The 12,082-nt window shown below is 41.0% G+C and overlaps 1 protein-coding gene across 1 annotated transcript; it reads right to left on the reverse strand.

Moving 5' to 3' along the window:
• Positions 1 to 7,841: 7,841 nt before the first annotated feature.
• Positions 7,842 to 11,121, reverse strand: rpl35 (ribosomal protein L35). The gene is made up of 4 exons (XM_030723777.1): positions 11,004 to 11,121; positions 10,415 to 10,551; positions 9,218 to 9,299; positions 7,842 to 8,030 (listed from the first exon to the last, which is right to left on the reverse strand). Exons 1-4 carry the CDS (start codon positions 11,004 to 11,006, stop codon positions 7,881 to 7,883), a joined length of 372 nt encoding a protein of 123 aa, XP_030579637.1. The 5' UTR covers positions 11,007 to 11,121; the 3' UTR covers positions 7,842 to 7,880.
• Between the last annotated feature and the right edge of the window lie 961 nt (positions 11,122 to 12,082).

Raw genomic sequence — 12,082 nt, forward strand, 5'->3', positions numbered from 1 at the left:
TACAGTAAAAAGGTCCTAGGTTTGAATTCAGTTCAATTCAATTTTATTTGTATAGTACCAAATCACAACACAGAGTCCCCTCAAGGCGCTTTATATTGTGGGTAAAGACCCTACAATAATACAGAGAAAACCCAACAGTCAAAACGACCCCCTATGAGCAAGCATTTGGTGACAGTGGGAAGGAAAAACTCCCTTTTAACAGTAACAAACCTCCGGCAGAACCAGACTCAGGGAGGGGCAGTCATCTGCTGCGATGAATCCACCTTGGCCAGTCTGTGTGGGTTTACTCCAGTTTCCTCCCACAGGCCAAAGACATGCAGGTAGTGAGGTTAGGTTAATTAGTGATTCTAAATTGCCCTGTATATACGACAGGGCACCCTATGACAGCTGCACCCCCAACTACAAGCAATACTTTCATACCCCTGCTGAGTAATGAACACTAGGATCCCCCTATATGTGTGTAACAGAACCCTTCATGCTATGTTAACTTTTACTTATTAGATGCAAAACATTACCAAAGAGGAAGTATGCAGCTGCACTGAGGGAGAGAATGATAAGGAAGATGGTGCCTAGACCCAGATCCCCCATGGCGCAGGCATTTGGACAAGCACAGAGGCTCTCCACCCAGATCTGCAGGGGCTCCCCCTTGCTCAGGCTCAGCTCTTGAATGGCAGACGTGGACTGATTTGGATTACAGTGATAATGCACTACTGTCATTGGGCGCTTGTCATGAGCTGAGACAGAATGAGAAGAAGAAGACAAGGGATTTTCAGATCATAGCAGCACAATGACAAATGTCTATACGTGTTAGGTAAGTGTGTTGGCCCACCAAAGTAGGAGACAGACAGCAGCTTTAGTGTGTCATTATAGTGGAACTCATTCCCTTCATGGCTTCCATAGTTGTTATACTGGATGATGTGTCCACTGAGCCTGTTCACAGAACAAAAACAGAGGGATGTTTGATTGAGTCACCTGCCATGTGTAAAGCAGAAAAACTTTACACAATCTTTTTTTATAAACTGTCGTTCCCAGATTTTTTTTTTTGGGGGGGGGGGGGGGGGGGGGGGGCGCAATTTTCAATTATAGGCATCTGCACTCTACTTTGAGGCTGTTTTTAACACTAACAAATAAATTTTTAGTTTAAAAAAAACCAAAGGGTTCATGTTCACTTTGTGTGTTAGGTTCGCCCCCTGGTGGCCAGTGTACTGTGAGCACCTACTTAGTTTTTATAGAGAAGCAAGAAGAAGTGCCTCAAGAGGTCTGACAAAATTAAAAAAGGACTCTTATTTGCTCAAATTAACATCATATTTAATAACCATTTTTTTGGATATTAAGTAGCTTACTTTCATTTACCTTGAATTCTGCTTCACTCATTTTGTGTAAGGGTTGTTTTTGTTTTTTTTCTGAATAACAGTTGAAGCTGTGAACAGAATTTCAGAGCATTTCATGGGATTTTTTTTTTTTTTAGTGTTTGCAAAGGTTTTGGCATATCTAGGCAAATGATTGAGTACACCGGTGTACAATTTGAACAGTTAGTAGTTTTATACATCTGTGTGTCAAAATAGATTATGTATCTTATTGCTAAGCTATGTTAGCATTAGGTTATTAAGTCATCACATATAAAATAATTAACATGTCAAAATCTGCCACAGAGGACTATTAGAAGACATATTTGTAGAGTTTCAGCAACAGAGTTACAACAGTTTTTATACATGGAGGAGCTGCTCAGATGAACAGGCAGCCTGCCCATGGAAGAGGAAGAGGGGGAGGAAAGCAACCAATCATTTTAAAACAAGCTCCACCTTGAGCTGCTACAACAATAAAATAGTGCTTACATATTAATGCGACAATACAGTATTAACTAACCTTACCTCACTGACTGACATGTAATATGACAAACAGTTGAAGAACTACTTTTACCTGTCACTGTCAGTACCTTGAGCTACTTCTCATTTTACCCGTGGAGTGATGCTACATTTACCCATGCAACAGATCTGAATCCTTCCACCGCTGAACAAAGCCAGTGCTTTGATACCACTCAGAGGCAACGGACTGGAAGACTTAACCCTAACCTGACAAATTCATGGGGAAAAAAATCCTTACCACAAATTACCAAAGACATCTATTTGGCTTCAAGTGGAAACAGGTTGTTAGAATTATTGGAGACTTATTATTATTGTAGACTTTGCTGGATTCAGTAAAACTGACTAAAGAATGCCTCTCTCATCAAAGAGGAAACATCCTATCAGAACCGAGGGTTTGTAGTGACCACCAGCCACAAGTATTGAACCTTCCTTAATTCTTTATATGTTGCTAGGAAAATGGGAAATAGGCAGTTTATTGAAACCAGCAAACACACATGGAAATACAGCATATGAGGCAAAAACAGAGTTGGTACAATTCTAACAAGCTTGAAAGTCAATATTTGGTATGACCACCTTTATACCTCAACACAGCCTGAACTCTCTGAGGCAGCTTTCTTGACTCTTTAAGTAGTCTTCAGGAATGGTTCTCCAGGCTTCTTGAAGGATGTTCAGATGCTCTTCTTTGAATGTTGGCTGCCTTTTGTTCCATTCTGTGTCAAGAAGATCCCACACTGCTTCAACACTGTTAATGTCCAGGCTCTGGGGAGGCCAATCCATGACTGATGGTTTTCCATTGTGTGTTTTTCTATCCGGGTATGCTTTTCCTGCACTGGCAGTGTGTTTGGGATCATTGTCATGCTGAAAAGTTAAGCTGTTACCAGTTGGATCCTTTAACCCTATGAAAATCTGATGATACTTCATCGATTTTGACAAGGTCCCCAATACTGGTGGCTGAAAAGCAGCCGCCACCACATTTTACAGATGGCTGTAGACACTCTCTCCTGACCTCCTCCATACACATTGATGATGATTTGAACCCAAAATCTCACATTTGGATTCATCACTCTATAAGACCCGTTGCTACTGATTTTCACTGCAGTTCTTGGATTATCAGACTGAGTGAAAAAGCAAACTATGTCCATGCTTAGAGAACTATTGCTCAAGACCATTTTTTAAAATTACAAGAAAGTCTAATGAAATAAGGGGTGAGTCAAGACTTTTGCACAGTACTGTATGTTCATCCCCTCGGTGAGAATCTGAAAGAAATAGAGGTTCTTTTTGAAAGTCGGGGAATTCCTCTAATGGTGATGGTTTTTCAGCAATCGGCCATTTTCACTCCCAAACAGCACACACAGTGTTGTGACCTCAGTCAGCAGCTACACAGCCTCGAGTGGTGACATGGTGTAGATTTCAGGTGGGAGACACATTCCCCCCAATATTTTGAGCACATATGTTTGTAACAGATGAATTCCTTAGTGTAGAAATAAAGACTCCAGCAGTGAGGAATAAGTAAGAGGAGGATGTAATGAGCACAGTTTTTCAAGTTTATTCAAGCTATTAAAAGCATTAAAAAGGTTTTTAAAAATTAAAATGTATTTACAGTATGTGAACAGGTGAACATGTGAATCTAAGCAGATTACTTCCTTAACCAAAAGACACAAAAACAGCCTGATGTTAGACTAAATTGTCAACTCATTTATAATCATTTCTGGAATGATGAAAACACAACCAGCACAGAAGAGTAAATCATGAACGTGTCCACAAGGATAATACTGACTAAAAAAATACTGCATGTTTTTTGAAAATGATACATAATTCTAAGAGATAATATTCTATGTGTTAGCCAGTGGGGCAGCAGGGTAGCACAGTGGTCAAATCCACCATCTGGCCGGGGCCTTTCTGTGTGGTGCTTGCATGTTTTCCCCATGTCTGCGTGGGTGAAATACAGTGAGTGTGACTGGTTGTCTGCCTCTCCCTGCAACAGCCTGGTGACCTGTCCAGGGTGTACGCTGCCTCTTGCCCCATGGCAGTTGGGATAGGCTCCAGACTCCCAGGATGTCTAACATTAAACATTTTTCTTGGAAAGTCTGAAAACACATCAAGCTGCGGGCCACTGCCTGATTTTTGTGTTTCCTTTACATAAATAAAGAGATTTCTGGCATAAGTGAATGCAGAAAAAGAAAGAAGGGAAAAAAAGGTGCATTGAAATTTATCAGAGGGAAGGAAATGAAATGAGGTGTCTAAAGCACAAAATTTCCTGTGGTAAATTTTTTGTATATTGTGACCCACACACAATGCACAAAGGAAGCCTGTACCCACAGTGGAAACCATTGGAGTTTATCAAAATGTTTACCAGACATTAAAACAGTCTGGTGAGAACTGCTCAAAGGTCAGGTTCACAGCCTACTCAATTACAGAAAGAGAGACATGAAGAGGAGCAGGTGTGGCCTTATGCAGCTGAATGCTGCAGTTCCTTTAAGAATACATTTGATTTCCAGTGTTCAGGGAAAGGCAGAAAAAGTTGACATAAATCTACATGGTCATTATAACCCCTAGATGTAGGCCATGTGTCAGCAGTGTGTCTTGTCTGCTCTACCTGACAATGAGGCACGCTGCAACATTGGTGCAGTCACTTCCTGTCAGGTCATCTGGCAGGGAGAAATGCTGGCAGGGGCTGAAGGACAGGAGGATCTCTTTGTCGACCGGGACCACGCTGTCTGTTTTCAGAGGCTTCAAACGACCCAGGAAACCGTCTGCATCTCCCGTAGCTTTCAGGTTTATAACTCCGCTGCCGTCCTTCATGATACATTTGCAGCTGTTGACGTTGAAGCACCCTGCCTTGTGAGCGGAGCTCCCACGAAGGGAAGCAATCGAGGAAAACAGGCCAAAACAAACAGATAGTGTGAGGAAGACAGTCTGAGGGATCATATTGACAGTGTGAGCCACAGAAGAGGACAGTGGTGAGTTATGTGCCGTGAGGTACCTAAAGTGTAGCTGACAGTAGGGTGAGGGTAGAAAAGTAATTAGAATATAGGTGATTACCATTCCTTGCATTCCAAAGGCTCAGTAAGCTCAGATTAGTGTTGCCACAAACACAAGAATACACAGGCAATCCTGGTGTCCCAATGGAAGCACTGCACAATCCCATCATCAAATTTAACCGCTTCAGTCTCTTCCAACATCCACCAGGTCACTGGCAAACCACTTGAGGGGAGGGATCGGTTGCATTTAACATGGTTTCATAAACTATATGATGTTATCTTTCAAATCAAGTGTTACAAGCATTTGACCTTCTGTTATAATACCATCTGAGTATGCCATACAGCTGGGAATTCTATATATAGGGGTAAATGTTAATCTAACTCGACTAAACTGAAACCCAACACTTGTCCTAACCCTAAATGAGCTGTTGTTGCCCTGGTAGATTTTATGAGGGTAAAACCATCTGCCTATCATTGTGCAGACACTAGACACTCTTCATTGGACCTGTGAAGGTGTGTCAGACACTTTGGGTACATTTTTATGCCCCAGTTTTTGCCTTTTGCATCAATTCTATACCAATTCAGTCTGATATCAAGATGCTTTTCTACTGCTAATCTACTTATAGTGCATGTATTTTTGTGTGTGGCAGGAATTATTATGCTTCTCCAAAAAAGTGTGTGGTCATGTAACGACTTTAAATTCATATATTGAGAGGCACTGCTTGCTGAGTAATTTATAGACAGAGAAATCTACATCTATATCCCAAAGCTTCATGTACCAGCTCCTGTTCGGAAATATTCCTGTCATAGGCAACATTGAGATTTCCAGTTATGCGCTAATTAGCACTTGTGTTATTTTGGCCCACCACCATCACTGGGCCACTTTTGATGTGATTAGACCTGATGTTGAGCAGATGCTAATACCTCGTCATCCATAGTTTCCACAGTGCTTTCGACACATCAAGCCTGTTCATAAGTTCACAGCACACTTAAGTCATTCAGTTTTTTTGGGCAGCCCATGTTACAGCCCTGGCCACTGTAGTTTAGTGTTTTTGTTTTTCTGTGCATTGTTTTACATAGGAGTGTGACCTCTATCTTGGAGGCTCGTTGAGGCTACGTCCATTTTTTTTGAAACAGGGATTTTTCCAAGTTCACTTTGAAAAATATCTCTGTTCACATGAAAACACTAAACAGATACTTTACTAATTATGCCAGGTGAACTGCTTGTTAACACAAATATCATGCAGACATGAACAAGATGACCTACTGAAGTTCAAACTGAGCATCAGAATGAGGAAGGTGATTTAAGTGGCTGAATGTGGCATGGTCGTTGATGCCAGACGGGCTGGTCATCAGAAACTGCTAATGTACTGGGATTTTCCCCCACACAACCATCTCAACCATCAGGGTTTACGGGTAATGGTCCAAAAAAAAAAAAGAAAAGGTGCAGTGACTGGCAGTTCTCTGGGTGGGAATGCCTTGTTGAGGTCAGAGGAGAGAGGAGAAGAGGAGGAGGAGGAGGAGGGGAGGAGGAGAAGGCAACAACCAATCAACCACTCGTTACAACCAAGGTATGCAGAACATCATGAAAACACATCACACAGATGGGCTACAGCAGCAGAAGACCACACTGGGAGCCACTACTGTCAGCTAAGAACCAGGAAATCAGGCTATTTAGCACAAACTAATCAAAATATCACAATAGAAGATTGGAAAAAACGCTGTACTCCAGTGGCCTCCAGACACCAGAGCTCAGTCCAACAGAGCACCTTTGGGATGTGGTCAAAAGGAATTTGAATGAGGAACTGACAAATCTACAGCAACCGTGTGATTATGTCAATATGGAGCAAAATCTCTGAGGAATGTTTACAGCACCTGGTTGAATCTGTGCCATGAAAAATGAAGGAAGATCTGAAGGCAAAAGGGGGTCCAAACTTGTACTAGCAAGGTGTACCTGAAGAAGTGGTTTATGAGTGCATATGTATATATATATATGCCTGTGTGTAATTACCATGACATACACCTGACATAAGACTAGATATTTTTGTTTCAACTTAACCTCTCCTGACAGCGTGTTGATATCTGCTTTCACTGTTACCACTGACAGTGTGTGACTGGTCTTGTTCTTTCATGCATGAAAATAACAGTCCAGTACTCTATTTCTGCTCTCCTCCTACATCACCAGATGTCAAAGTACAAACACCAGGCCTTAGTGGCTTATTTGGAGTCATGAATGAGGAAGTGTGCTGCCCTCTAGCGGTGATGTGGCTATACACAGCTCATTAGTTTGTCAAGGAAACCCAAACATCCTTTGAATTGCCATTCATTTAAGTGAAACATGACGTAATTTCCCTCAGCTGCTCCATGGGGATAAAGGGACCTTACTGACAGCAGATTCAATGTACCTGTGATAGTTCAACACCTTGGTATAAGTGAGTTAGCAATTCAGGGAGCTAGCATGTGACAGATCAAAATGCAAACATTTTCTAATGTGTCCGTTCAGATGATGGTGCTTTTTAATGATCTTAAATTTACTGGTTGCATTAGCGGGCTCGTTCTTTCATACCCAAATGCTAACAGTATCTGTCCATAGTGGAATGATTTAACTTTCAGGTGTCCAGAAACTACACTGAGATCTGGTGCAAAGCAACAACGGAGATGTTTCTCATTTAACAACAGATAAGTCCACTTTCTAATTCCTTTGAAATGCTAAGGGGCTAGCATAGTTCAAGAAAAAGCCTATGATCCGAGTTCCACAGCACACTGATGGTTCCACTGCTGAAATCAAAAGCAGAGCCCTACATTTAGTTCTAAGGGGCAGGCCAAATAAAACATTACAAATTATCCGTGACTGTAACCAAGACACTCCAGAGAACGCACACACCCCTGAAATCAACAAAGTTTAACGTATTACAAAACAGAAAAAAAAGGCCTGGTTTAAGTATGACTGTATACTTGGCACAATGTTTGTGGAGAAACACTACACAACAACCACTATTTTCCACAGATTTTATTTTGTTACTAGAAAAAGCCTCTAAGCTTTGACAGCATATTTGCGGACTGAGTAGAGGAGGTCTTTCTTCTGCTGTTTCTTGGTGCGCAGGCTCTCTTCATGCTTGTTAAGCCGGCGGCGCAGAGCTCTGGTCTTCTTGGGCCTCAGATCCAGGGGCTTGTACTTCTTGCCCTGATAAAAAAAAAAAAGATGTTTCAGTCAAGCTGAAAAACCTCAAACTGCAATCAAAAGGTCAATCTGCAAAGACTGATGTGTCACATTTTAGGGAGAGAAATGTTTTGTCTTGAGGGTTCAAATGAAACAGTTTTATTCTTGCCCAGTGTTACTCCCATTACAAGATTATTGAACAGTAGGTGCCTCAAATAAGTGTTAGTATGCAGCAAGCTCAGGAGACAACATGAAATGAAAAAGCAAGAGCGTCAGTCATTCACTGTGTTCACACTGACTGCAATCTTACAACATAACAGTGAATAAAGAGGGACGTAAATGCTAATCTGGCGACTCTCAAAACAGGTACGTACACCACAAGTTTTGTTGCAGCCTGTGCAGGCTGGCTTCAAGCAAATAATTACGCATTTAATTTTCCCAATGATGCTCTCATTTTGTGTTGGATTCTAAACACAGCAGAGCCCTTTTCCCTTTACACACAAACGTACACAAAAAAAGCTATAAAAGCTCAAATGTTTGTCTACTAATATTGAATGTTAATTTGATATTTTTCTTGGTCCCAATACCACTTTTTAACTTACTTAACTTTTAAAACACCAATTTAGTAAATTTATTTATTCATTTGTTCATTTGCAACATCTTGTGTCACAGAGTTAGGAGATATAATATTCAAATGCATCCAGTGTTGCCTTACACATAATGTAATGATTACATCTTTGACACACACACACACACACACACAACACACACACACACACACACACTAATTAATGGATACGTTTCTAAAGTCAGCTAAATAATAGTATAATGATCATGACTTCTGCTCTAATTAGGCAACTCAGGAAGCTGAGTTGATGAAAATAGTTATAAATTTAACAAAGAGCAGGTGGAAACATGACCCTCATTTTTTTCCACATTGTTCTAACAGAAGGATTCAATTAATTGAATTCAGTGACAATTTTACAGGCAAAAAGAGCAGTTAAATCTAAAAACTGAATTCTAGCAGTCAGTGTATACACAGTCATCAGTAAAACACTGAGGTCATCTCAGGCCTCAGGCTTTTGTTGCACAGCTATGATGCATCAGCAAAATCTGGACAACAAACAGCTCAGCCCAAAGAACCAAAGCAGCAGAGTCCCCCAAGGAGGGGTGTGTGTGTGTTTAACACAGGAACAGCTGGTGGTCCTCACCTTGTAGAACTTCCTCAGGTTCTCCTTCTGTGTCTGGTTAATTACAGTCAAGACTCTGGCGATGGACTTGCGAACAACACGGCTGTGAAGAATGAACAGCAAAGTCAGCTGTGGCAACCAGATTCTAACAAAATCCACAGATCATTAAGAAGAAGCAGGTGATTTTATATATTTGTTAATTCAAATGTAAAGGCACACATAGGGAAAGTGTCCAAGCCAGGACCAATTTAAACAGTTTTAATATTTTTGTTTAACCTATAAAAAGGTCCCCTAGCAATACAAACCTGCAATGACTATCACACACCACCAAATCAGGAGAATAAAACCTACAACAGCACTACTGTGAAAATCAGAAAATTAATACCTTACTAAGCTCTGAGAATCCATTGCCCCAAATATAGCCACATTACTTTGACACACAGCAGCTGAGGTACCACTACAAGGGAGGATTAACTAAAACACAGTCTTTCACAGTCACAGGTCCACACATCAGGAACTCTGTGCCACGAGAGACAGAAACATCAACTGATTTTAGAACTGTCAATATTAAAGAAAAAAAAAAAATTGTGGATTAAAGACAAATCTGTGTCACCAAAACAGGTCTTTAAAGAACATACTCTTTGAGTATATAATTTCTACATTTGTCAACTTTTGCTCTCAGTCGCGGTTCCTGTTCCAACCATTTCCAATGGGCATGTTCATCTGAATGTTGCATCTTAAAACATGGTCAGCAAATCAGACAAGTTGCATTTTGTTCAAGTGTAGCCATGTTTATATGTATCTGTTTAAAATTACACACTCATTTCTGTTTAAATGGACTGAATCACTGCAAAGAAAAATATCCCCTAAACAACTGTTCCATAGTGTGCCAAGTGTGAACATGCTTGACTCTCACTGACTCAACACCATTACTTTCCTGTACTTCTTTAAGTGGCAGCTGTGTGGAACCTGCATTACCCCAGTGAAGCAAAGCCAAATTAGTTCTAATTAAATTACATTCGAGCTGTTGTGGGAACTATTTATTGAAAGGCCATCAGACGGTAAAAGAGTGATGCCCCATTTCTCCCTGCCTCTGTACAGGTATCTGCAATATGCCAAGACCACACGGCCGGGGACAGTAAAGTCACATCTGGGTCGGTGTGGTCCACCGGGGGGAAACTATGCTTTAGTACTGGATCATTTACATGCGGTACTCACATCTTGGAGAGCTTGGACGCAGCTCCACCGGTAACCTTGGCCACACGGAGCTGGGACAGTTCATTCTTCAGGTCGTCCAGCTGCTTTAGCAGCTCCTCCTTCTTCTTGCCCCGCAGATCTCTTGCCTTAATTTTGGCCTGAATCACAGCAGGACAAACACTTTTAAAGAGAGCGCTACGTGGGCATCAAACACGCCATCAGCTCGGCTAACATTCCCAGCACCAGTTGAGCTAATGTTAGCGGGTCAGTACTTACATATTCATATTATTCAGACAAAACATTCACGCTATTTGCCATCAGTACTTACAATAACACATTAGCAGTTCCCCCTTCTCTGTTAAATCTACACAGCAGTAGGGGATATTTTTCCCAATAGCTTTAAGTTAGCAGCTGAGCAGAGCGGCGCTGGTCGGTACCAGCACACCGTAATATATCATTTTATTCTACTCTGGTAGCAGCCTGCCTATCAACACATATACTAACAAGCACCCAAGAAGCTTATGAATGCATATAGCACGAAGCAAATGGGTTTCTGTGGCCCTTAAAGGCGAAAATTTCGAATTTAGTCGAAGAGTGTTCACTACCCCACCATGTTCCTTTTCACTGCTCCGTCGGAAAGGCCGGACGCACCGCGTGCTCACAAAAAACAGCTTCCGGAGTTTTTTTCCTCTTCGTCGTTTTATTTTGTCAACGTGCAAACAGCGCCACCGCGGCGTGGAGGACACCAGAACGCTCGCCACAAAGTGGAAGTAAAAAAGGCACAGACAGATCAAAAGAGAAGAAACTTTTATATATATTCCCAGACCAATTGAAGCCAATCAAAGAAAACTGTACAACTTTATTATTTTCATTTTGCAAATACTGGCCTCCAGAAATGGAACATTTAGAAAAGTAGTTGATTTTATATATTAGAATTACATTGCCACATTAATATCAAAAGCAGTGGGAAAAATAAAGTAAAACTGGTTTTCCAGCCAAGGGGGTGCAGAATTTGTAACAAATGAAGGGCATGATTTGGGGATTATTTATTAAATGTAGGAAAAAGGGAAAAACATTGTAGTAGGTCTAACACCAAATCCTGTAGCTCTAGGAGGTGCTGTTTTTCAAACCAAGTTGACCTCAGACAGCTCTAAGCTACTTGATCATTTATATCAGCTATAAGAATGTGTCACTCAGCTGTTGCTTTGAATTAAAAAAAAAAAAAAAAAAAACTGACACAAGTACCAAAGCTTATCTGCCCTTCTCCAGTATAACGCAAAAACAGTCACACCTGCAGTCACAACCTGGACCTGAGCAGGGGCGGTCATATTATTTACACGTGGTAAAATACAGACCAACTAAAGAGCAGTGACAGGTTTTTTTGTTAAACATGGTCAGATAATGTGGAAAATCCTCTGAAATGCTTTGGTTGATGTGTCAAAGTTTTTTTTTCCTAATCACAAGCAGTAGCAGTCTACAGTCAACTACAGCATTTAGCTAATGTGACAACTAAGCATTTATGATGTGAAGAAACAATATTTTGAACAGATACACTGAACTGAATTTATATTTCTTCGCTTACAGTTGGAAACGTTGGCGTCCAGCCTGTTTCAGCTGATGAAAAAAGAGCAAATTGTGAGCCCATCCTTGATTATTGTGCGCACAGATTTCTAATCTGTATGCATTTGC

This window comes from Archocentrus centrarchus, unplaced genomic scaffold, assembly GCF_007364275.1.
Source record: "Archocentrus centrarchus isolate MPI-CPG fArcCen1 unplaced genomic scaffold, fArcCen1 scaffold_27_ctg1, whole genome shotgun sequence".
Lineage (NCBI taxonomy): Eukaryota > Metazoa > Chordata > Actinopteri > Cichliformes > Cichlidae > Archocentrus > Archocentrus centrarchus.